A 26,645-nucleotide genomic window follows, 5' to 3' on the forward strand; every position below is an offset into this window, starting at 1 on the left:
AGGGGCGGGGGGCGGCGGGCGCCGCGTTCTTCCCCTTTGCTCCCCGCTCTGAGGCGGCGGCCGCTCCTTCACGGCGCTGAGGTGCCGCCGCGCCGTTCCGTGCTGCGGGCCGGGCTGTGGGGACGCGCTGCCCCCGGGAGCGAGGAGCCGTGTGTGGGAGCTCCGCCCGCGGCTTTTTACCCTTGGAATGGCGAAAGCCAAACTGTAGGAAACAGGGTGCCCGGCGCATGGCTGCGTCAAATGATGGAGGGCCGGGGGGGGGGGTTTAAAAAAAAAAAAAAATTTGGAAAAAAAAAAAAAAGGACTTTCTCGCAAAAGATTTTCTCGCTGACATCGGTTATCGCTCCCGAAAGGCTTGCGATAAGGACGGCTTCCTGCCCGCCGCCGCCTCTCTCCCCTCCCCGCAGCGCGGTGCCGGGCGGAGCTGCGCTGTGGAGAAGCGGCGGCTGTGGAAAAAAAAGGCAGCCCGGTGCCGGGAGAGGCTGCGGCTGCCCCGGCACGGCGCTCCGTAACGGGAGCACGGGCTGCGACCGCTTTAAAACGAGCTCGGTGTCTCGTTTTTTCTCTCTTCCCCCCCCCTCCCCCATTGTCCCAAATGAAGGACTCTCATGAGAGTGTGGGCTGGGGGTAGGTCTGCAAACGTCAAATGATTGGCACCAATTGTGAGATGACTTTCTAACCGCGTCAGTTTTTTTTTATCTGGTGAGAAGTAAACTTTCTCATGTCTGTTTCTCTGCAAACTGCTTTCCCCGCTTTGATTGAAACTCTTTAGAGAGTTTCCCTCCCGCCGGTCGCTTTCTCTTTGGCGTTTTGTGGGAGCCGTGTTGGAGTACCAACGTGTGGACTGCTGTGTGCTTCCTCCCTGCTCAAGTAGCTCTAACATCACCAGGGATGAAGGTATTTTCACGTTGCTCTGGCTGTTAGATGCCGAATGCTGGCAGACAGGGCTGCGCTGCGGCTCACAAAAGGAGCGTATTGATGGAAGCTGTTGGAGGGTGAAGCCTGTGCTCTGACTACGCAGGTCTTTTTGTTTGTGTGTACATACGCTCAGCATGGAGTGCTGAAAGCAAAGTGTGTGTCGGGACTGAATGCTGCGTGTAAAGAGCTCGGACGTCGGGCTCCCCGCTTCGTTCCTGCCGTCGTCGTTAACTCTTTTGCCCCTGGTGTGGTGTCACAGCTGCTCTCCCCAAGTGGGGTTTGGTGGCCCCGTGTGTGCTGGGGGAGTTGGAGCTTTGTGATCATTGAGGTCCCTTCCAACTCCGGGTCGCTCAGTGGTTCTGTGAGTGTGCAAACTCCATCGGCTTCAGGAGGTGCACGGCTGCTGTCTGCAGATCAGGGCGGGTCCGTTGTTTTTTGGGGCGATCCATTTATTAGTTTCAGCCATAGTTTTTGTTTCAGATTTGGGTTTTTTGTCTTCAAAATGCATCTGGTCTTTCGTTTCCGCGTTAGTAGTACTTCTAGGTGTATTCCATAGGGGACTGTAGTTTAACACAGAGATGGTGGGGTTTTCTTGTTTATGTTAGAGAGAGATCCCTTCGATAGTTTGATTGCTTGGAATTGCCGGGGAGCAGCCAGCTGAGATCATGGCGAGCAGGAGCACCAAAACCTCGACAGCAGCCCACCAGAAAGGCAGACAGCCCGTAGAGGAGCCCGCCGATGACATGCAAGTGGAAAAACAAGACGGCAGGCAGCTTGGGGAAGGAGCAGCAGAAGGTAGGTGGGAACACTGTGCTTCTGGTGCCGTGTAAACCTGACCGTGGTGCACAGCGAGCAACAGGGCTCAGCTGAAGTTGCCGACTATTTCAGATTGGACTCGCTCTATTCTCATCTAGAAAGGAGGATTGAAAGCTTTGACTCCTGACATGTTTAAACCGCTTTTAAAGCAGTTTGCAAAGAGTTGGTGCTGGGACTTGTGACTTAGTACAAGTGCAAAAGCAATTAGTGAATTTTCTCCTAATAAAGCCTATTTTATGTTCCTGATCTGTACCAGGTTGTGGTACAAGAGCCAGGATTTTTCACACTTATATGCAGCCAATGCTATGAGATTTCTTGGAATGGAATAAATGTCACGTTTATTTATTTAACTCTTAAAACGATTTGACTTTCTTTTTCATGAAGCAGTGCATTGTCTTGTGGTTCTTGGGTTGAGTTTTTGCTGAAAGTATCTGGAAAAAGAGCAGTGTGTGTCTTTTAGGGTAGCGAGACAGGAAATGATTAAATGATTTGAGTGCAGATATTTGACAAATGGATTGAAATATTGAAATTGGTGGCAAAACCTACTGTCTACGTGAAGGAAAAGCTGCTGGTAACTGTTGAAAAACTGCTTTGCTTACAACAAGCAGATATCCAGGGGGCCAGTTTGTTTTCGTAACAAACTTCCTGTCTTTGCAGAGCAGTTGTGCTGTCATTACAGCTTTAGAGCATTGTGCAGCGATCCCCAAATCTTGCAGAGTGACTTGGGAGCACGCTTGCAATGTGGCTTTGCACTTATTAATTAGGAAGACTTTGCCTGTTTCAGATTTGTAGCCTTATTGTGACGGCTGTAGCTATTGTAATTGCGGAGTGCCTATTAAAGTGTGTTAGAATAGGAATTGCATAATGAAAGAACAAACCCACTGGTGAATCGATGGGATGCCTTGAGTGTCTCTTTTTGAAAGATTCAGTTCATGGAAAGGAGGATTTAAATTCCACTTAGCTCCTTTCAATAATTGCAGAAGCATAGCTTTGGTTAATGTAGAAATGGTGTCTGCTTTTGAAATCGAGCATTTTAAAAGGTATTTGGTCATTGAGTGCTTATGGCCTTAATTTTCTTTCTGCTTATTTTGGATGGTTTCTAGCAGTCTCAAATGGGGAGTCTGATAATCGGAGTTTAGAAGAGATTTTGGGTAGCATCTCTCCTCCCCCTCCTCCAGCAATGACCAATGAAGCCGGTGCTCCTCGTCTCATGATAACTCACATTGTAAACCAGAACTTCAAATCCTATGCAGGGGAGCAAACTTTGGGACCTTTTCATAAGGTAATTTTCTTCTCCCTTAAGCGGTCTCTAAATGAAGGTAAGGTTTTGCTGCATGCTGGTGGCCCTTCCTGTAGTTTCGCATAACCTCACGTCAGAAAAACTGAAGAGTATTGAGCTTTTAGAATTGCTTTGGTGGTGATATCCTTTCTTTTAGTTACTGAGCAGTAGGGAAAACAGCAAAGTGCAAATTCTTGATTCTGTACAATTGTAATTTGTCAGAAAGCCTGCAAAAAAGCTCACTTCTGTCTTTATTTCGTTTGCTGGGGAATTTTGAGGAGCATGTTTGAAGAATGAGAATGTTTTTAGTGCCCACAAGAGATTTTCGTGGCTAATCATGAAACTTTCCTTGCGAATTTGCTTGCTAAGTGCAGTATCACTTTGAGTTAACAAGTTCTGATTTAGAAGGCTGAGCTGAGTGGAGGTGTTTTGTTCTCTTAAATAAGTTGTACTGCTCTGCCTTTGGTTGTGAAGATTAAGCTATCAAATAAGCTGCAGTTTCCTGCGCTAGAAATAATTATGTTTTGAACTATTTACAAATGAAGTGGGTGATGCACACTGGATCTATTTCCCTCAGCCCGACAGCTTTCTTCCTTCTGTTCTGCAGCGTTTTTCATGCATTATTGGGCCCAATGGCAGCGGGAAATCCAATGTCATTGATGCGATGCTTTTTGTGTTTGGGTATCGAGCACAAAAAATCAGATCCAAAAAACTCTCTGTGCTGATCCATAATTCTGAGGAACATACAGATATCCAGAGCTGTTCTGTGGAAGTCCACTTCCAAAAGATCATTGACAAGGTATGTATCCTGCTGCTCAGGAGGGTGGCACTTATTTTATTCAAGCGTTTGACAACTTAATATTTGATTAGTTTGAGCTGGGGAAGACGTGGTGCCATAGTTTACCCTTGGGATGTAAAACATCAATTTGAAGTTCATTAGCTTAAAAATCCCTCTCTCAAGTGGTGCAGTTCTTAAAATATGAGCAGGGACTCTTGTGCTGTTCTGTTAGATGAGTATTTGGTATGCAGTCATTTTGGAGCTGCTCAGAATCATCTAACTGTCATTTTCAGAAGTCGTTGTACGTTTGTCATTTCTTTTCCCTGAAGTAAATAAATTTTCAGAAATGTTAATTCTGAAATTAACAGCACCTCAAGTAACTTTTGAGTCTACTTTTGGATGTGTTATGTATTCCTACATTTCTAATACAAGCATATAGATTCAGGTGTAAAGCCTATTGAAGCAAAAGCCTTCAAACCAATTAGAAGCTATTTTAGAAAATTCATGAAATATAAAACCAATCTGAAACACTTAATGGATGATAAATGTGCCTGCAGTTTTAAATCAGATTTTTCCTGGAATTTCTGGATTTCACACCCACTGGCTGGCACAGCGTTTGAATGAAATAGAAAGTGCTGACAATGTTAAAAAAATAAAATTTTTGTTGCTTGTCATTTCATGTATTGGTAAAATCATCTGGGCTGTATTGTTAACTTATTGCAATTACATTACTAGAAATTAGTTTTGTGTGATTTAAATTGAATTTTTGTGAGCATTTAGTCTGGCTGAAGCACCTTGTTGAATTTCAGGTTAGTCAGCATAGTGGGAAAGGTACACCGAAGCTTCAAAACCTGTGCTAATAAGGGGACAGTCAACTGATTTAAATAAATTTTCTTTGACTCAATCTACACAGACCCGTGCTTTTTGCTTCTGCCTGTGCCGGCCACATTCAGTGATTGTTTAGTTTGATTTTTTTTTTTTTTTTGCTTGGCTCTGTATGAACGCCTAGAAGCTGCATTTGTGATGTAAAAAGCTTGTGAGTGTACCTGGTCAGATGGTGCTCAGGGGGTTGGCCTGGCAAAGCACAGGGCCAGCTGAAGTCTTTACAAGAAGCATGGCTCAGCTTAAAATGAATCCCAGCTTTACTGCAGTTGCTGCTTTTCAGTGAAGTCAGAGTGATCTTTTGAAGCTGATGACATCATGTTTGTCACATCTTTAATATTTTGCGTTTTTATCTTCTGCAGTTTCTCTTTAGAGCTACTCAGCAAAAAGCAGCTTTCTAGCACTATAAAAGAGGAGCTTAATTGCAGACAGTAGCAAACCATTCAAGGCTTCCTAATCTAAAATTGAAAGGGCAGGATACAACAGCCACTTTAAAGCTGAAGTAGGCCTTTTGTGATGTGCAGCCCTGGTAAAGAGGAGAAATTAGGTATTTTTAAAGCAAAAGCTTGTATTAGAGATGAGAAAGAAAGCACATGAGGACCATGCAGATTTGGGCTTTTTTTTTTTGGTCTAGTGCTTAATACCTTTTTTGGAGGTGTACATCATTAAGTGGACCCTGACTTAAAACCTTAAAGTGATAAAATGGTGAAATGTGAGGTAAACCTACGATACACTAATTGTATTTCTGGCTTTGTTTTTCCTCGAAACAGGAAGGAGATGATTATGAAGTCATTCCTAACAGCAATTTTTGTGTATCTAGAACTGCCTATAGAGATAATTCTTCTGTATACCACATCAATGGAAAGAAGTCAACATTCAAAGATGTTGGTATTCTTCTTCGAAGCCACGGAATCGATCTGGACCATAACAGATTCTTGATTTTACAGGTTGGTGTATGAATAAAACCAATTTTTATTAGAGCTATGGTGTATGAATAAAACCAATTTTTATTAGAGCTATATTTCCAGGTATAGTTACCAAAATACTGCTTAGGTTTGAGTCTTGTATGTGAGGCCTTAAAGTACTCTAGCAGCACATCATGGTTTGCATGCTGTAGTGAAGATGCGAATCATTATTTGCTGCTTTAGAAATTTAAGGAAGATAAACAGTTGAAGACACTAATATAAATTTTTCTATTAATGAATCTGTGCTCCTGACATGTGGATGAATAGAAGAGTTGTCATACTTGTTCCGCCCTAGCAGCACGTAAATATTGGTGTAGTAAAATAAACCTTAAACCCCAATATTATTGTGCTGCTTAAGCGTGGCAGAGATTCAGCAACTTGTTTATACTTTAGGTAAAGGTGCATCAATATTAACTTAATGATACTACTGCTAAGTTATCTATCTTCTCATCTATAGACGTGGTTTTACTGCAGAAGTATGTATATTAAAAATAACTGCATAAAATTGAAGGCAAGAAAAAACCCATTTACTTCTCATTTACACTCGTTTAACAACTGCAGGCGACTGAATGCACAGCAGGTTTGTAGTCAATTCAAGGTTCATATTGAAAAGCTGCAGTTTACAGCTCATGCTATAAAAATAATAGTTTGTGAATATGATATCATTTCTTTTCACGTTAGGATTTAAAGTTCTAAAGCTTGCTGGCGTGTGCTGGCTGTGGGAAATACAGACAGGCTGAAGACAACCACACTTAATTTTCTAGTGCTTAAATAATAATGGAGGATTTTGCTCGTGCCAGCCAATCACTTAACATGTGAGCTGAGTTAAAGTACTTGATGGACATATTTAAGTATTCCATTGGGTACATACATCTGCAATCACCCATAATTATTTCACTGCTATTACAAACATGTCACAGATCTATTCTGAAGGATTGTGGCCTAGAAAATCAGAGAACAGTGGAAGCCTCCTAAGATCTGATGGTTTTCAACAGAGATGATTTTGTCTGTTTTTCTCAAAGGACCTTCCAGTTCCTCTCTAACAAAAAAAAAAAGACAAATATATTAGATAGGTAGTTGTGTTTGCTTCACTTCCTCAAGTCTACTTTTTACAGTTACACCCACAAAAAGAGGATATATCTGTTTTTGAAGTATTCATGCCAATTAATTACTCCATTCAGCACTTTCTTCTTGTGTTTTTCGGTTTTCAAGTGAGATAAAATTATTGGTAATTTATATTTGTTATAAGAATGTTCAGAAGTATCACTTTAGGAACACTGTTTAAAAAAAGGAGAAACTGCAGTCAGATATGGTAGAAATTATGGTGCAGAAGTATCCCAAAAGCTGAGTGCTGCAGTGCGTGCCCTTCCTGCTCTGGGAGGGGAAGGAAGCATTTTGCAGGGACTACTGCTAAGTTGCTGTTTTATTTTTTACTTTTCTCCCCAAATGTGGTTTATTTTCTACTTCTATTAATTGTTTCCCATGGGGAGCACATACTTGTTCCTAAAAGCTTGAGTTTCATGCTTTTCATTTGTATAATGGGAGATCGGGGGTAGTGTGAGCACTGTTAAGACACAAAGTGATGCTTCCCACCATTTTTTTTTCTTTGCACTGAACTTTGTGCATGATGTGTTATAATGAACTGCAGAGGAAACTCCACAGAGGTTTTCTGTTTATTCAGTGTGACTGAGGCAAGGCCCTTTCTCCTTGAACACGTCTGTGTGATTTTTATTATTATTATTTAATTATTTCTTTTAAAGTGAATTCTGTTAATCAGGTGATAGAAAGCTGAGTAATTTCCATCTGGAAAATGTGACTATTTTTGCATAATGACAGAAAAACATCAAAACCCAAGTAGTAAAAATGATAGAAATAAATGAGACCATATCAGAAAGCCAAGGCTGCCTGCTGTTATCACAAGGATTGCCCCTTTTTCCTCCTGTTTCTCAAATTAGGTTATTTAAAGTTGGAGGAATAAGTGACAATTGTATTTCACTTTTGCTTCACTCGTGTTGTAGTAAAGTTAAATGTAGAGTAGCCTCTTTGAGCTCAATATTGAGTTAGAATAATTTCACTTTGAAAATAAATTGCACCTCTTTGGTTATGACTTTCATTTGGGTGTAATTAATATAAATCTCTTTTAAGAGACTGTGGACAAAACTATTACTTGTTATCAAAAGCTGCTTTCAATCTGTGAGAGAGCATTCTCTAACACTGAAGGAAATGTTGTAAGAGATCATGTCCTACAAGTAGTGCTCTGAGATACCTGATTGGTATCCTGATACCACATTTAGCATTGCTCAATGGCAAATACTTGCTTTTGAGAAGGCTGCTTTCTTTTTTTTTTCCTTCCCTTTTTTCTTTTCTCCACCTCACTCCCCATTCTGCTGTCTCCCTCTGGCATGGCTCATTGGCTGCATCTGGGTGGCACTCTGAAAGCTTGGGCCAGAACCACGTTTTCTACAAGTTGAGTAGAGAGTGGTGCAGCTACTTCTGATGCCATACTGAGAATATTGAAATCAAACTGATGATTTTGCTGAGTAACGTTGCCAAAAATGCCTGTAGGAAAACAACGTGATACTGATTGGGCAGTTCTAGAAATGTTAGAAATTGCATGCCTGAGTTAGTTAATTGGAAAAAAATCTTGTTTTAAGGGAATGGGTTTGGTTACTATGTGTTGCTGCCAACAATTAACAGGAGGAGTTTGTCACTTTTGCGATGCTTAAGTTCTATTGCTATGTATTTTGTTTTTAATAAATTGCTATATGCTTTTTAGCACTTAGGGAACAGACAACTGTTTGGTGCACTGTTAATGAGATTGCCACAGCCTGAAACTGCAACAGGAAAAAAATGTATCTTGTCACTTTTTTTTTTAAAAGTATGCTGAGTAGTGTGCTAATATCTGTCATCTTGCTGCTATTGGTTCCTGCCTTCCACACTTCATACCCAAGCTTCAGTAACTTGTGTATCTGTAAAGAAGAACAAATAAAATTATTATTAATTTAGCTTTTTTTTTTTTTTGAATACTTGGAATATCACTGTCTGCACAGAAAGCTTGGGTAGGTTTTTCCCAGCCAGGTTGGGCAAAGCTCAGAAGGTAAGTGTGTTTGCTGTTGTTCAATAGTGAGTCCTCTGAAATGGTCAACCTTGAGGCCAGAAAGAAATCCCAGCCTCTCTCCTATGGCTGGTTGTCCTTGTGGAAGTATTAAATAAATGGGGAGAGGATGTCAGTTAAGGACACCCGAGGGGCAGCAGGTCTGGGGGGCAAAACAAACTGGTCAGCAACTGTTACCACCTGCTGAAATTGGCTTTGTTATCTTTCAAGGTAAGAGAAGTATGGTTGATATCAACTTTGTAAACAGAAAATGGAGTTTTGCAAGCAATGCCCATACGGATGAATATTGCAGAAACAATACTAAGAATCAGAAAATCTGAATTTGTTTTATACTAAATAGAAGCAGACTTCTAGGAGTTGAAATCAAACTATTCTTGAACCTGTTTTTTCAAACTATTTTAAGTAATTTTTGTGCTACGTAGTGTCATTTAAATGTATTTGATAGACAATTTAAAATTTCTCATGTAATCTTATGTGCAAGTATGAAGAGCTACAGTGATTTTATATGTATGCATTCTTTAACTGATTGGAACAGCAGTTTCTAACGTACAGATAAGTCTTGTCCTATGGCAAGATTGTGCTGCAGGAGAGGAAATTTAGTCAAGTTTTTCACCTGCTGCTTTGTGGAAATAATGTAGGAGTCACTCCTTCAGTGAACTGGAGAGGAAATAAGGGGGAGCAGATTTTCTTCTTGCTTCGAGATAAGCCTGAAGTTCCCAGTGATTGAAGGCTGCTCTCCTAATGAAGCACACCAACATTTGAGCTGAAGCATCCAAGTAGAGCAGAAGCTAAAAAGCTCTACTGGGATTATAAATGGAGATCAATGCTGCCAAAATTGGTGAAGGGAGTTTTGTTCTAGAAATTTCAAGGACAGCTGGGCTGAAGTGGTAGGAAGAATTAGAACCAATGAAATTTTGTAATCAAATAAAAGTATTAAATAGTATGTAAAAGTAGAAGCTTTACATTTAATTCAGAGTACAGAATCACTTTTCCTGTAAAAAATATTAGCTTGATACTGTGAATAGAGAGCTGCAAGAGACACGCTATGACTTCCATACATGCAATTTCAAAGTGAATTCTTTGCTGTCAAAATTTCTTGGCAATTAATATGATTTTTGTTTTACAAATTCCAATGCAACGTCATAACCAATGGTTTTTTTTTCCAGAAAAATAGGGAAATATGGAAAGAGGATGCAAAATACACTTATCCAGTGTCGTTGAGAGCGGTGGATTAAGTTTTAGTCAGAACATAGCAAGAATCTTAAAACAGTCAAATGCTTTAGGTTGGTTCTGCAGTAACTGATTTTGATTCCAAAGTGATTCTAGACTTGCACTCAATTTGTATTCTTTTATTAAATACAAGAATGTCCTTAAGAAAGCTTCTAAAATTAGACAGATGTGTGAACAGCTTGACAAAGGCTACTTTTAAATTATTTCCAGAATGCAGAACAGTAGTTTTGTGTAAACAACTGAATGTTGTGTAACAGGCCAGTTATAAGTTTTTCTTCATCTTTGAATGGTAGTGGCACTGTAGACTTGTGCATTTGTTCTTATTACTTGCCTTCCTTGATTTCTCCCCTGTCTTATATCACTTCTCTTGGAAGGCAGAGAGTGAAGGTGAGAATTTGATACTTTTCTCCCCCACGTTTGCCAACCAGGCACGTAGCACTGGAGCTGTGCAACAGAAAGACCTGAACCTTAGTAGCAGTAGTTCAGTGTTAGTGCTGGTTCTGATGGTGATTTCAAGAAATGGGTTAAAAATAAAAGCCCAAAGAATAACACTGACAGGAATATCCTGGAAGTTGACTCTTTAGAAATACAGCTTGTATAGCAAATATCCTAAGTGTTCTGAGGCAGTTTCTCCTTCAAGCACATCCATAGTGTTATCAGCTTCACACCGTGTGCCATTGCTTCTCCTTACGCTAAGAAGCTCTGTGCAGTTATTTTCAGCTCCTGTAGCTGACTGGTGAAATACCTGCACAATCTCCTGTCCGTGTTTCCCTGGCCTGGAAGAAATGCTTGGCATTTTAAGGGAGAAACTGAAATACACCCTTGTTCTCTAAAGTCAGATGCAAAATTCTGAACTTTACTGTTAAGTGAACTTTGCCTTGTGCTACATCAGTTCTGGCTGGTGTTCCACCTTATAACTCAATTCCCATTTCCACTGACAAGTGCTTTTCTTCAATGGGAGATGCAGTAGTGTTCAAATAGTGCTACTCTAATTCACTACAGAACTCTGAGTTAAGTTGGCTGATAGAGCTGCAAGCACTGTTTCCTTGGTGTTCCTGATGTGCTGGCTACAGCTCCACTGTTTGCCTCAGTGCTTAAAGGATGAGTTCTGTTGGTCACCTGTGAGATATACAGAAAATCCCATTGTTTTTAAGCTCAGATATGGACTTCCTTACTAACTAGAGTAGCCCTTGGAAGGAACAAATGTTCGTTCTTAAACCATTAGCCTTTAAAATCCAACGTGCTTACATTAAATGCTTTTTTATGCATGGATATATAATACACTCACAAATACAACAAAAACATTATTCTTGTATTACTTGATAAATTAAACAATGAGCCTTGTATGTATTTGCATATTGCTTAAGTCAGTGGCATAAATGAAGCAGAATTAAACAGTACCATGAAGTTGCAAGCTGTAATCCACTAAATCAGTTAATTTAAGCAAATTGAATATATATATTGGTAGTACTGGGAAAAAAGTTATAAGGTTATTATAATAAAGAGATGCTCCCCACTTGTGGTACTCTTTCTTTTCACAATTTGAAGAAGGCTTTGCTACTGCCCAGCACCTCAGAGGTGGGGAGAATGTAAATAATAAAAAAAAGCTATATAAAGTATTTTTCTAATTTCCTAGCATCATTGTTGTGTGATTATTGATTTATTTTAAAGCTTGGAATCAAATGATAAAGCACATGAAAGTTCCCCAGAAGATTCCAAATATTTGTATTCTCAAGAGCAGCTGAAGTGACAGAAATGAGCAGTCCTGCTCTGCAGCTGTGCTTCATTTGGGGTTTCGGTGATGTATTGACACACAAAAGGTTTTTCCCGGTGCATGAGATTGCATCTCCTAGGGGGTATTTTCTCTTAAACTATTCTTCATTATTACAACTGAATAAATTTCAGTTCAGTTACATCTGACATCATTCCAGTTCTGAATTTGACTAATGTGGTTTTTTTTTTTTTAAACTGCAGCACAAGGTTCTCTTTTAAAAAAAAGAGAGAATAGAACTTCTCATCCACAGATTTCAGCTCATGTTCATTTATTAGATTTTAAGCTTCAACATTTCCTTATTTTGAAATATGTTTTAATGTGTCCATTTTGTCCAGCTTTACTATGCTTCTCAAATGCGTGGGGTTTAACACTCATTGGAACCATGCATTACATCATTTGGGATTGTGCTAATTTAAAGTTTTTCAGCACTTGAGTTTATAACTTCAGATTAAGATATCAGAAATTGACAGCACCACAACCTGGAAAATATCTTTAGCTATCTGCTGCTGTAATTCCACAGTGGAGCTCTTAACAAAGTACATCTGTGAGTGCTGCATTCACAGTTGAGTTGACGAAACTTTTTGTTGCGTGACACCATCTCCATATTTTTTTCCAAAATTTTGAGGAGTGGAGACATCATTGGTCAGCACCTTCCACAGGTTGTCCTGAGACCCCCCAATGCAGAATAATTTTCGCAACAAAAAAACATTATTTCATCCTCCAAGAGAAGGTTTAAGACAGCTTTCAGTAGAAGTTAAAAGGCTTTTTGCTGCTGTTGCCTCCTTTCATACTGGAAGTTTAAAATGGAATCTGAAGGCTGAGCTCTGGAACTCCTTAATTTTCAGCATGATGACAGACAGAACTGCTCCTGTTTGTATGCAGCACAAATTAACCTCTGATTTTATCACTGTTTGAAGCTGAGTGATGTCAGTGTTAGGATTCATGTGCTGTTCGTGCTTAATACCCTTAGAACCCTTCAGGCCACAGAGCCTGCTCAGTCTGAACAGAAGTGCACGAACATGATGCTGCAGTCTGCCAAGAGCATCAGACTGGGAGTTCTCTGCAGAAGTGAAAACTAACCTGCAGTGTCAAAACTCAGGGTAAGAATTGCAGAAAGGTAACTTAATGAGTAGGTCAAAAGTTCTCTTCATTGAGCACTTTGACCTTGCTCTACATTCAAAATTTTTGTGGCTGAATATTGTGTGAACTCAGATTTAAAGATTCCTGTTGTGAGAAATCAGCTGTTTTAAGTGAGTAATTTCAGAGAAAACAAGGGCAATAATTCTATGAAATGCAGTGATTGAAAGTTGAGGCATTTCACTGTCCAGCTCTGGAGGGCTGTGCAGGGGATGAAGTTCGTACCCTTCACAGATCGGTTCTAGAAAATTGCACGTGGCATTGGAGTGCCTCCACTTAATTAAGCTGTGTGCACTATGAGAGATGTGTTCATGCTAATGAGAGTTTTAGCCTAACGTGAGCACAGAAGTGAGCATGCAGTGGAAATAAAGAAATTAAATGGATTCAGGCTATACTAAATGACTTGCACTGAGTGTATAGCATTCCCCAAATACTCAAAGGATGCAAGTTCAACTTCTGAAGTACAGAGTCCAAAATAAACACTTGTAAGCCACGTGCCTGCATAAGAATAGACCACTGTTTGTTTCACCTGGTCTGGCAGTCCATCGGGTGTCTGTGCATCCACCCACTGCATCTCATGGTCTTCAACTCAACAGGCAGAGCAAGCCCAGGCAGTGCTGCATGGGGCACTCACTGGTGCTCCTGTCCTCATCGTCTGAGTCACCTCAGCTGGGGCGTTGGTTGCAGGTGGTTAATTTTATTAGAAGCAGCTCTTGCACTGGCCTTCGAAGGCTTTCTTGCTCTGCTTATGTTGCAATAGAAGTTTACATTTAGAAAGTATCTCAAAAACATCATGACAGTTAAATAGTTCGTCTCCTTGACAGTTTGGCTGTGTGAGGGGAGGTGGGATCATCTGTTTCCAAGTTCCTTGATGCTATTCCTCGCAATTGTGATTAGAGGAAATGGCTTTAAGATTAAATAGCTCTATCAAAATGCACCAATAATTGTTTTTGGATTACTAACCCAAGGCATTCAGAGGAACTTGTCATTTGTATGTATGTTATACAGCGTTTGAGCTGACTGCCTCTGTTCCTAGTGGTGTGCCAGCATCCCAGTATTTCAGTCTGATGCAGAATGCTGTGTGCACAGTGCAGAAATAGACATAGGGTTGGTGCTTCCATTTAGAATTCTTACACAAAACTTGCAGCCTTCCTGAAGCACTCAGGATATGAGATGCTCTTACGTGTTCTTTGTGCATACTTCTGTAGGACTGCTGTCCTCTGGTAGCTGTTTGCCAGCGTCACCGGTTTCTGATTGGTAACATCCATTTCAATTGCCTCCAACTAAGAGGATTTATGTTAATTTTTTTTTCCATATTGCTCCCTCTCCCCTCTTGAGTGCATGCCTGAGAGCGAGAGGGAGATAGCTGAGGGAAATAGTTAAAGACATTTCCTGGTGGTCAGTTTTGAGACTTCATAAATGTAGGTTCAACAGCTATAAGAAAACATGCTAGGGCGTGCTGCTTCTCAACAAGTGTCTGCCTACTGTCTGCTTAGTTTCACTTTCAGAAATGCTGGCCGTATTTTGAAAGATCTTTTACTAGATAAGAGCAAGGGTGTATTTTTGATACAATGCAAGTAGTTGTGGATAAAGCAAGATGCATAATTTAAAAAGTTAGGAAACAGTTAAATTGAGTATATCAAGTTATAACAGAATGCAAAGCTGTAAAATGCTTTTTCCTGTTATCGCTGTCATGTACCTGCTCTTCCTGCAAGCAGTCAACTTCAGTCTCCTCTACTGATGACAACAGCTGGGAACCTCTTAATCTCTTGGTGTGATAGCTGTAGGGATGGGCTGATTTCTTAACGTAAAATTTGGTAAATAACTTAAACATTAAATAAAAATTAATACTGCTATGATCCAGTTATTATTTGTATCTTCTAGATGTTTACACTTTTACCCTTGATAGGAAAAGAATCCAAACGTTGAAGTACATAACACCATTTAAATATTTTCCTGTAAGTTGAAGAAAATATAAAATTATTGCTTCTTGCAGAGCAGAGAACTTGCACATACAATTGATGTACTCAATCTGACAAGTTCCAATTATGTTCATTATCTTCTCACTGATCACCCAATTCACTTCATCTTTTCAAAAACCTTACTGTACGTATTGCCTAAACTTTACTCCCTGGTAAGGTTGCATTCCTGGTTCTATGGTGATATATTATTTTTCCACATAGACAACCAAAACTCTGATTTCTTAGTTTATAAGATTATAGAGTGAGATACAGAATTAAGCTTCATTACTTATCTCATTAAAAACATTGCAGCTCTATTCTTTATGTTGGTGAGCTATGGAGAGCCCTCACAACTACTAAAGCAGTCATGATTTAAAGAGGGTTAATTGGACTGAATTAGGTCATGAACAGATGTTGGCTTACATCCCTTCCTTGTCCACTTCGGGTAAATGACAGTGTCTGTGCTTGTGTTAAATACAGCGTCGTTTTGTACCTAGTTGTAGAAAAGAAATGGGGAGGGGGTGATTGGAAGGCAGAGGAATGAGGGGGAAAGAAAGCACAAGTTGGACTGCAACACCAACCTTTGTGATGTATAACATAGGAGATCTTTGCAGTGATGGTTTTTCCTTGGGTGTAAGTGCAGGAAGAGCTTTAATGCAAGAAGAAACAAAATGGGGATTTATGATAATTCCACAGTGATGGGTGTGTCATTGGAATTATGCATTGTGCAGCTGCAATTATTAAAAAACAAATTACCTTTATGATATCCATAAGAAGTAAAAAGAGATTTTTTTTTTTCCAAGCCTGTTGAGACTTCTTTGAACAGTAATTATCAAAAAATAATAGCCTGGATGTGTGTAACTTCTAGAATTTTTAAATGAGAAAACAACAAAACAAAACCAACCAAAAACAACCCCCCATTTCTGTGTTCTACCCCAACATGGGAATTTCTTGTGTTTCAGAAAGATTTCATAACTTAACAAATAGTGCTTCTCATTTTGCAAAATTTGCCAACTTCCCCTGTTCCCTTCTGCTCAGCTAAATAGTATTTATTAATTGGAAGAAAAACACAGTGCCACTAGGTGTCATTGTGTGCTGAGAAAGTGGAATGAAGCCACTTCTGCAAGAAGTACCGATAGATCTCAAAGGCAGTGCTCAGCAGTACCTTGTCCTCCACTTTTGTAGCCACACAGGGCTGGTTTACAGTGCTTGCATGGGAATCCTCCACATTGCTGACTTCAAGTGATGGTCCCTTTTGGTTGTCCTGCAGTCCCATCAATCACTTCATCTTCTGTATGCCTTAAAAATTTCTTCCTTGTCCATACTTCAGAGCTTGTCTTCAGCCCAAGCTCAACATGAAGCAGTGAAGTTCTGGAGTACATTTTGGTCTCTGTATACAGACTTCAGGTGTTTTTTACATACTTAGGTTGAATGCTAGAATATAAATCCTGTTTTTAAATTTTATCACTCCTAAAACTAAATTTCAGTTGTAAAAGAGCTTGTTATTTCACAGGTTTAAACATCTGTCCCAAAGCCTGTGCAGTGCCAGTACTCTGCAGTAGTGCTCATCTATTTACTAATCAGTTGTACATCCAATAACTGCAGGTTTTTGAGGGGTGAGTAGTTTGTACTCACCATTCACTCTGTTTAATTTTTGCATCCACATCTTTATTTGCTCTAAACTCCAATTTAATACATGTGTATCCAGGTTCTTGTCCTCGCCTTCTAATGTACAGCATCTAATTTACAAAATATAATCCTTCCTTTGAAAGGTTTAATGCTGCTCTGTCCTCAGCATAAGATATTGATAGTAGGTATATATTTTTAATTGAGCAATGATATCAGTGAAATAAAGGTCCTTGTCATTGTCTCAGTTTAATCTTTAATTCTTATTTTGTAAGGAATCAAATCAGTATTAAGCTCAACAGTTTAAAGCTAATGCCGTACGTACAAGAAAATGAACTGGAGTCTCACACTTAACTTTGTTGCTCTCCCAACAAGCAAGCCTTGGTTGTATGAGTTACAGCTCCAGTTCAGCCATCAGACAAGATTTATAGAACTTCTGTTCCCTAAAGGGAATCTTCAAGGACTTAAATCCTGATTTGCGTAACTTAAGACTTTTGGGTGCTACACAGCCTAGAGGAGGTGCTTCCTTCTTTCCTTCTTTTTTTAGGTTAGGGAAAAATCTTTACAGAAACAGCAGATTTTAGACCTGACCGTGAGCTTCAGAAGAGTCTGCTTTGCATGTATTCATACTCCTGCATCCCTTTTGTATATTTTCAACATGCTATCATTATCCCTCAGGAAAGAAAAAAAAAAAAAAAAAACAAAGAAGAAGAAAACATTAAACCTTTTTTTTCCAAGGGGGAAGTTGAACAGATTGCAATGATGAAACCCAAAGGCCAGACTGAACATGATGAGGGCATGCTGGAATACTTGGAAGATCTGATAGGGTCTGCACGACTGAGAGATCCTATTCAAACTCTTTGTCGCAGAGTAGAGACTTTAAATGAACAGAGGGGAGAAAAGGTAAGTCTTAGAAAAGTTTGTTTGAATTATAAATTGAACAGATGAACTTGCGGTGTCTCATTATGTGAGCTTTTAGAATAAGCAGGAGGGAAATCTAACCTATGCCAAGGAAAGGGTGAGGGAGAGAAACACAGCAATGCCAAAGTGATGCGAAACTTCATGAGGACACTTAGAAATACAGAAAATTAGTTGTGACTTGAGCTACAGAGATCTGTTGCAGGCAGTACTTTCATGGCATTTTACTTATGCATTTAGTTCTAAATGTAGTAAAATATCCAAGCCCTATTTTATTTGACTTAGTGTGTCCTTGGTAAATTCTAACATGTAGCAGATTCTGTTTTTTTTAAGGCATAAAGGAGAACAAAAGATGTGTAGTCACAGGATTTAACCTGAAAGGGGCCAGTGAAAATGCTGACTCCTCTTAACTCCTCTTTGATGCTCACTTGCATTTTCCTCGGTGTGCACAAACTGCTCCCAGCATTTGTAGGATTCCTTTTTAGCTCTGTTACTTTTGAATTGCCCTCACTGTACAGTCTGCAGCAGACATGCATCTCTTATTTCAGAAAGTCTGCACTGCTCAATTACTTGCAGAGCTAACTGTGGGATAACATCTCTCCAAAGGTTCTGGGGCTTATTTATCCTCATGATTTGTTCTTCTATGCTGCTAGCATTAAAACCAGCTTTGACTGTCTGTCTTGTCTAGTTAAATAGAGTTAAAATGGTGGAAAAAGAAAAGGATGCCTTAGAAGGGGACAAGAATAAAGCCATCGAATTTCTTTCCTTGGAAAATAAAATGTTTAAAGAGAAAAACCAGATCTGTCAGTACTACATGTAAGTAACTGAAGTTTTGATTTGGCTTTCATGTGGTGGTGGTGTTTCCGTGTCTGTAATTAGAAATATTTTATGTTTCTGGGTAGCCATTCAAAATCAGTTGTACAGCACGGGGCTAGAGATGTTGATTTTTTTGAGTTATCAAGTTAAACTTTTTGTATTATGATAGATCATATTCATTGTCCTCCAAAGAATGGTACCTTTTACAGCTTCATACTTAGAAGCTTCAAGTGGTCTACTTGTTTGGTTTTTTATATGAAGTGTCAAAAAGTAATAGATTTCATTGCTGTTCTGTGTAAAATTGGCATCATTACTCAATAATGAGTATTGGGATGTAATACGTGACATTATTGATTTCTTATCCTTGAGATGAGAAATAAATATTCATTTTAAATGTTTATTTCATGGGAAAAAAATGTTTTTTGATACTGTTTTATTGGATTTCTTTAGCTATGACCTGCAGAAACGAATAAATGATTTGGAAGCACAAAAAGAAAATATACAGAAAGAAACTAAAGATATCAATGAGAAGAGCAGTAAACTTGCAGATGAAATGAAAAGCAAGAGTAAAGCTTTAAAAGATCTTGAGAAGTAAGTACTGTGGGTATAGACTTGTAAGATAAGGTTACTGAATTTTATGTTTTTCATAGTATTGTTGAAGTTACAAGGATTTTCAGAAAAAAAGCTCACATTTTCCCACTAGTTGGACATAATAATCCCTGGGGGTCTCTTCCAGCTTTCAGTAGTTATGAAGAGGTTGTAGTAGCTGTATTTCATGAAAAACAAATAGACAAAAAGGAAACAGAGGAAGCAGAAGCCTGAAATAGATGCATGGGTTGCTGCTCAAACAGGGAGCACAGCTGGGTTTTTAGTACTCCTTCCATCAAAAACTTAAATTATCTGATGAGCAGAGTCTCTTACGAACAATTCCTGGCATTAATTAAATGATATTTTCAAGGAAATAAAATTTAAAATATTCTCATTGGATTTCTTTGGTGTTCTGTGAGTTGATTATCTTAGAGAAATCTGGCTAATAGCCACCATTAATGCTAATAAAATGCCTGGGTTTTAAGGATTTAGAAGTACAAACTACTTCTTTATGCTGACTACAAAAAATAGCTGGAAGATTTTCCTCAGGTTTTTATATACACATCTGAAAAGCTTTGATACCTTGGTGTACCTGTATTTGTCTCTGATTTCCTTATGAACCTTTTATCTATGGTTTGAATTTTCCTTCTGTTGACTTGTCTGGTTACTAAAGCTTCCTCTGACTGCAGTATGAACCTTCTCATCCTCCGAGATTTGAGAGAGTTATAAATTTCAAATGTTAGCAAAGGAAAATAATAATTTCCAAAAACGTGTTTAACATCATTTCATGGGTTTATCTTTTCTGATGAAAAATCAGTGCCCTGGGGAAAATACTATGAACACAATGAGCCTTGGATGCTGCTTCTCACCAAAACTGACCAGTATTGTTTTAAATCCTGTGTGCTCACTTATTAAGCCAAGTTCTATTGATGTCTTTTTATTTAAGATATGGAATAGATAATTTTTTCTTGTTTTCCTTCTAGGAAAATCGATAAAATTACAGTGTTAATAGAGGAAAATAAAAATAAATTTACTCAGTTGGATTTGCAGGATGTTAATGTAAGGGAAAAACTGAAGCATGCCAAAAGCAAGGCTAAAAAACTGGAGAAGCAACTTCAGAAGGATAAAGAAAAGGTAGAGTGAACTGCAGCTTGCTTTACATAAAGAAATGTGCTTGGTTGCTCTAGATAAGAGCATCTTCATGCAGCTGGATAAGAGTAACAAAGGACACCAGTTCTACTTCGTGCAATAGAGAAGGCTTAAAAATGTTTTAGTTTTTTTTCACTCTGATATTTTGTCTTTTGTCAGTTGGGTTTTTGTTTGCTAATCACTTTAAATTTGAAAGGTAGGGTTTAAAGATGCAGCCAAACTGTTCTGTTTCGGTTGAAGAGGGAGTTAATGTTGTCCTTCTTTAGGTGGAAGAACTGAAAAACGTACCCTCCAATAGTGAAAAAACCATCAGCGATGCAACATCTAAGAAAGAGCTTCTTGAAAAGGCAAAAGACAAAGAGGAAGAAAAACTCAAGCAGGTTATGAGTAGTCTTAAAGAAGAAACACGAGAAATTCAGAAAGAAAAAGAGGTTTGTTGACTCTGTTTTAACCAAGGTGCAGCTTTTGGAGTGGGAAATGTAAGGATCACAAGATAGCTGGAAGATGTGATATATATGATAGTGTTCCATGTGTTGATTTGATGGAGACTAACCGGGAAATTCATTTTTAGAACTTACAGTGAGCTAATTCATTCTCATGAGGTTGTTTGCTTTTCGTAGTGATAAGTTATTAAGCATATCATTCATACACATACATTAAATAAATCTACACTTCCAGTACTAGAGCACACTTGAATTTTCTCCCATCAAAATATTCAAGCCAACATTTACTTGAAAATAATAATTATAATCCAATTTTGAAATGCTGTGTTCTGAGCCTTTCACACAGCTGTGGTCTGTCTTTCAATGCATACACAACCACTGCAACACTTACTGTTGTTGATATTAGCTGCCCAATCATTAGCAATCTGGAGACTGAACATTTATTCTATAAATGTCAAGGTCTGTTTCCTGTACTGAACACATTCTCCATTTGATCTGTAATTCAGTACAAACTTAGTACAAACTTAGTACAAATTTAACTGGGAATGTTCTCCGCAACTTCAAGTTAAGGTGATACAACGCTTGTATGGAAATGATTTAAGGTAATTCCATAGTGTTCTTTATAGCTATGGAAAAAAAAACTTCCATAAAGAATACGTTAACAAATTCAGAGAGATATACTTGTTCTTCTATTGAATGGTTTTCCTGCTAGTAAAAGAACGTGCTCATTTCCTTGTTGCCTTTCACACAGCATGACTGACACAGTAAATCCCCCAGGTGTGTTTTGATTGGTAACATCCGTCTTCGCAGGGCAAGGAGAAAGAGCTGATGGAGTTTTGTAAGATGGTGAATGACGCGCGTTCCAAGATGGATGTGGCACAGGTGGAACTCGATATCTACCTCACCCGCTATAACACGGCTGTGTCTCGGCTCAAGGAGGCAGAGGAGGCTCTGATGACTACTTCTGAAACTCTTAAACAAAGGAAGGCTGCTATTAAAGATCTAGATACAAAGTTACCTACAGCTGAACTGGAATTAAAGGAGGTGAGACCTAGCCTTCATTTATGGAACTGAACTACATTCAGATACTTAATTAATCACCGAAGTTAAGTATCTGATTTCAAACTTATTTTGGTTGAAGAAAATATTAACACTAAACACAGGAAATTAAATCTCATGCATCTCTGCAAGGAAATCAGTTTAAATGTAATAATTAGACACGGTAAAATTAATGAACAGCTATGTTTCTGAGACATTTGAATTTCACCTCATGCTCCCCTCTCGTTCCCTGCAGAAAAAATAATTCCAATACTTGGTGTAAGCCTGATTCATATGTGCATAAGCTGTTTTATCTGTTTCCAAGTGTACAAATAACAGCCATTGTTCTGGTGAATGTTTTGCTACTTTCATTTTTCAGTGGCTGCTTTATTGCTTACACAGCCATGAATCCATTTCTTGTGGCTAACATCTTTCTTGTACCCATTAGAAACAGAACAAGCTTGAGAAACTGAAAGACGAGGAATTGAGTGCTCAGGATCTTGTTCGAAATCTCCGTCAAAAAGTAGAAGAAGCCAAAAGTTCTTTAGCACAGCACCGCAGTCGAGGAAAAGTGCTGGAGGCTCTGCTTGAGCAGAAGAGGTCGGGGAGTATTTCTGGAATACATGGAAGACTGGTAAATTTTAAAAGGCTGTTACAAATTTTGTCTTAGACTTCATGGGGGTAGAGTGGTTTTTCTCTGAATAGGTGAAAGGTAGAATAGGTAAAGGTCTGAAAATGCTGCTCAAGTAGAGCTCTTTGTTCCTTTTTTCTTTCCAAATCAAACAATGCATATATCAGTATACATGTAAAGGTAATAATGTTACATTCTGATGTTGTTTCTTTGCCTTGCTTGGTCCTGTAAGAAGATTCTGCTTCAAACATTCAATGCATGTATATTTGAAAACCTGAGGTATAGGTAAATTTAAAGGATAGTTCAAATGGCAGCACGCAGCTGTCTGCCACCGCTGGCGTTTGCTTTGTTTTATGCTGTGTTACCACTTGCCAGAGGAAGGACTGAGGTTAAGAAGTTAAGAGTTTAAGAGGCTGGCTGTGCATGCTGGTTCGTTAACCTGCGGATAAGTAAAGATTTTCAAAGGAGACCTGATAATAATAACCTGATACCATTTTGCAGTTGTGTACAGGAATGCTTGCAGAGGTATCTGACTTGAGAAGTGCTACCCAGCAGTTCAATGGTGGAACCATACACAGAATATACCAAATGATTTTGCTAGGCCTGACCACCTCACTAAAATACTAGCATATAAAATTTACCATTTATCTACAGAAAAGAAATCCATAGCTACCACACTGTTTTGTCAGAATTACTGCTTTTGAAATTCTACGTGTATTATGGAACTATATAGGAGGAATACATAAATAGCAGTGTGCAGGAGAAGTCGGATGTGATATTAATTCACAAAATTTAACTAAGGTTTAAATTATTTGGCAAAAAAAAAAAAAAGTTCTATAATTTTTTTTCATCTCATTCTTTGTAAAGCTTTTGTCGTACTTCTCAACACCAAGACAAAACATCAATGCCCAGCTAATGAAAGTATTTCTGTTCCCCTCTCCATTCTCCTTTCAATTCTTAGGGAGACTTGGGAGCTATTGATGAGAAGTATGATGTTGCTATTTCATCATCTTGTGCTGCTCTGGACTACATCGTTGTTGATACTATCGATATTGCACAGGAATGTGTGGAATTCTTAAAGAAAACGGAAATTGGAGCTGCCACATTTATAGCCCTCGACAAAGTAAGTACTGGTGTTATGGCAAAACAAATTACATTGTTGATTTACCCTAAGATGCACAGTGATATTTGTATACATACAAGTATGTGTTACATTGATATATTACGCTGAATAAGTATTAATGCAGGTAAAGCTAAAATGCAAAATGTTTAATTATAATTCAAGTCAGTAGAGATTCTTAAGAAAGGAAGTTTCACCATTCTGAGAAGTTACATTTAACTAGAGAATATTTACATTTGCTTTAAAGCCTTGGATCTTAAATTATGGCATCATTTCATTATTCTATCCAAAGGAACCTGTGTTCATTTCTTTACTTTCTTTTACGTAGATGGCCGTATGGAAGAAAAATCTTGCAAAAATCCCAACCCCTGAAAATGTGCCTCGGCTGATTGACCTGGTGAAAGTAGAAGATAAGAGCTTTTCCCCAGCTTTTTACTTTGCGTTACGTGATACCCTGGTGGTCAAGGACTTGGAAGATGCTACCAGAATAGCATTCCAAAGAGATAAAAGGTGGAGGGTTGTAACGCTGAAAGGAGAAATCATTGAGCAGTCAGGTATTTAAGTGTAAACTTATTTGTTCAGCACTTCATAGAAGCTATCTAAGTAAAATGAAGCATGCTGATTTCTCTTCCTCTTTCACTGCTTTAGGAACAATGACTGGTGGTGGGGGTAAAGTAATGAAGGGCAGAATGGGCTCCTCAGTTGTAACTGATGTTTCACCAGAAGAGGTTAGTGCATAATCCTAATTAAAAGTGGAATTTCTTTGAAGTTTGTTATGTTTTGATAGTTCATACACACTTGTGTGATGTCCTTTTAAATACATATGAGTAGTTAATAAGATGTAAGATATTCTGATAGTGACTGAAAGCTGAAAAAAGCTGAATGTTTATGAGGCTGGAATAGGTTCTATTGGTCTTAAGTGCACTTGTTCACACCCCAACCATCATATGCCTACTATTTACTTCTGGTCCCTTTGTGCTACCTTTGATAGCTTGGAAACTGACTGAAGGTAGGTGTGAGAATGTGGAAGAGATTGACTATAAGGAACCACTGTGCTGCAGAGAAGTATATGCAAACTCACAGCAGGAAAAGAAAGATTTTGTCCACTGTTTTGTGTCATTGTAAGATTTCTCATGGTCTGGCAACATCTTCCTTCAAATTTTTGTCAACAATATTTGGAGAAATCCAAATACTGCCTTGCCATTTGAATTTATTGTGGTTTTACTCTGTACTTGTATTTAATGCGAATAGTACTGTAGACAGTGTCCTTTTCACATAGTATCTGCTGATCAATCCAAGATCAAACCACAGTATTAACACCTCTGCAAGAAGGCAAGCTCCCCCATACAACTGTCAAGTAGATAGTGGCTCCTGAGGTCAGTCCTCTCCCAACAGAGAACGAACTTCTTGTTCTTTAGGAATGAGAGCTGTAAGCCAGTGCAGGGGTTGAATACCTGCTTACTCTTGAAAACACACAAACAGTGGTTAGTATTTCTATGTGAAAACACGTTCATATTGGAGAACTCCAAGTTCCAACTCAACATGAAGGTTTCTCTGCTAGAGGAGATAAAAATTGTGTCACCATTCTTGATGTCCTTGCTCATGTTTCAGCACTGTTTGGTTTTATCATTGGGGGGTTAAAAAAGGTATCTATTTTTCTCTTGTTTTTTTCACCTTCACTTAGCTTGGAAAATAGGATTATATTAACCAAGAGAAGTTACAGTGCTGCAAACACCAGAGGTTTTGACATGGCAGCTTTTGTCAAAGCTATTCATATAATGTTGAGTGTGTGTTGAACTAAAAAATTAATCTCACGGACAAACTCTTATTGTCCCAGTCTTGAAAAGGATCAATAAATACATAAGCCAGCTCATATTTCTATCCTAGTAATAGGGAAGACTGCTATTTCTTGTCTTCAGCCGTCAGATTTACCATGGTTAGTTTCTCTCCAAGAGACATGCTTATCTCTGTTTTCTATCTGGTCCATGAGACATACTGTGGCACTCAATAAACATCAGTAGCTATAACTTGATTTCTCTGCTGTCAGTTTTGCTGTGCACCTGTGTAGAAATTGTGGGCACCTCCAACCTGAAGAAGTATATTTGTGTCTGTGCCTATTAGGCAATTTTCTGTTTGTAGAAACAGAAAATTGGCTGAGATCTGAGATGTATCTTTATCCTTCTGCTCTTGAAGGTAAATTTCAAGAAGCCTGTCTTCCTAACACCACTTTATCATTGACATTCTCAGCAGCCTCCATGTTCTATCCAGCTTTAGAAAAGTCTCAAGTTGTTACATCACTTTTTGTGTTTTAAGAGATCATAGACTGTCCAGCACGTGAATGAGTACTTGCTGTGTTTTGTAGTGGTGACACTCTGTGAGTGATTGTGTTTCATTTTTGTGTAGATCAACATGCTGGAATCTGAACTGCAGAGGGATTCCAAAAGAGCAGTACAGTGTGAAGAAGAAAAATTACAACTGGAAGAAGACATAACAAAACTAGAGAAAAATGTTCGGGAAATGAGAAATACTTTAGAAAAGTACACAGCGAGTATCCAGGTGAACAAGTTGGTCATTGAGGCAACATCTGGTTTCTATATCCATGTGCAGGAGAACAGCTCCTCAGCCTCAAGTTAATGTCATCTTTGTCAGTATCAGAGACCTTTCTTAAAGTATGGGATTTTAACACAGTTCTGTTTTCTGTAGAGTTTTTCTGAACAAGAAATTCGTCTAAAAGGCCAAGTTAAGGAATTTGAAGCAAAAGTAACTGCTGCTGCTCCAGACAAAAACAAACAGAAGGAATTGGAGAAAGTCCTCAGTAGTTATAAAAAAGGTACTTATTGTGGAGAGAAGGATTATAGATAAAAACTGTAGTCATATTCATTTGCTAATGCAGGAGTGAATGCTGAGGCTTTGTTCTTCCATGTTGTCAGTGCTGTACTCACCATTTTGCTTCTACAGCATTTTAAGAAAGAGCATACAGATTACTTCGGATGTCCTGTATTCCTCTTTTGAACAATATAGCATCAACAGCATGCAGATGCTTTACTTTTTCAATCACACTAAAATCTGAAGTTATAAATATCTTGGATGTTTCTACCATATGATTGAGAGAGACAAAACTGTGTTTAGAGACCACATCATGTCATTAACACTTACTTTGTTTATCAACAGATTATGAGCGTGTTTCTGAGCAAGCTGGTAAAATGGAAAGTGAAGTTAAACGATTACACAACCTCATAATTGATTTCAATAATCATAAACTTAAAACACAGCAAGACAAAGTTGATAAGATCAACCAAGAAATAGATGAATGTACTTCAGCTATTACTAAAGCCCAAGTGGCAATCAAGACTGCACAAAGGTACAGTAGACATCAGTGTGTGACATTTTAAAGGCTGCACACACCTGTACTTGGGGGATCTGTCAGGCTGGAGATGTGCTTTCCCTTCCTTACAACCAGA

At 38.7% G+C, this 26,645-nt stretch overlaps 1 protein-coding gene across 6 annotated transcripts in view; it reads left to right on the plus strand.

The window, feature by feature from the left end:
- Window positions 1-26,645, plus strand: part of SMC4 (structural maintenance of chromosomes 4) — a 61,139-nt gene that overhangs the window by 28,229 nt on the left and 6,265 nt on the right. For 3 of the 6 annotated variants that reach the window (XR_004168370.2, XM_090147615.1, XM_031603706.2), the window contains exons 2-18: window positions 1,524-1,713; window positions 2,838-3,016; window positions 3,621-3,812; window positions 5,444-5,620; window positions 17,220-17,384; window positions 18,088-18,215; window positions 18,666-18,806; window positions 19,787-19,937; window positions 20,219-20,383; window positions 21,206-21,439; window positions 21,882-22,067; window positions 23,026-23,187; window positions 23,513-23,738; window positions 23,833-23,912; window positions 25,588-25,740; window positions 25,888-26,014; window positions 26,356-26,545. Coding sequence is in view for 5 of the 6 variants with exons in the window: in XM_090147615.1 (XP_090003741.1) it covers window positions 1,584-1,713; window positions 2,838-3,016; window positions 3,621-3,812; window positions 5,444-5,620; window positions 17,220-17,384; window positions 18,088-18,215; window positions 18,666-18,806; window positions 19,787-19,937; window positions 20,219-20,383; window positions 21,206-21,439; window positions 21,882-22,067; window positions 23,026-23,187; window positions 23,513-23,738; window positions 23,833-23,912; window positions 25,588-25,740; window positions 25,888-26,014; window positions 26,356-26,545 (2,786 nt within the window). In the remaining variant the exon portion in view is untranslated. The other 3 variants (XM_090147614.1, XM_031603707.2, XM_031603708.2) reach the window with 3 other exon arrangements.

The sequence above is a fragment of the Phasianus colchicus genome, chromosome 10 (genome assembly GCF_987193195.1).
Source record: "Phasianus colchicus chromosome 10, bPhaCol1.hap1.1, whole genome shotgun sequence".
Taxonomy (NCBI): Eukaryota; Metazoa; Chordata; class Aves; order Galliformes; family Phasianidae; genus Phasianus; species Phasianus colchicus.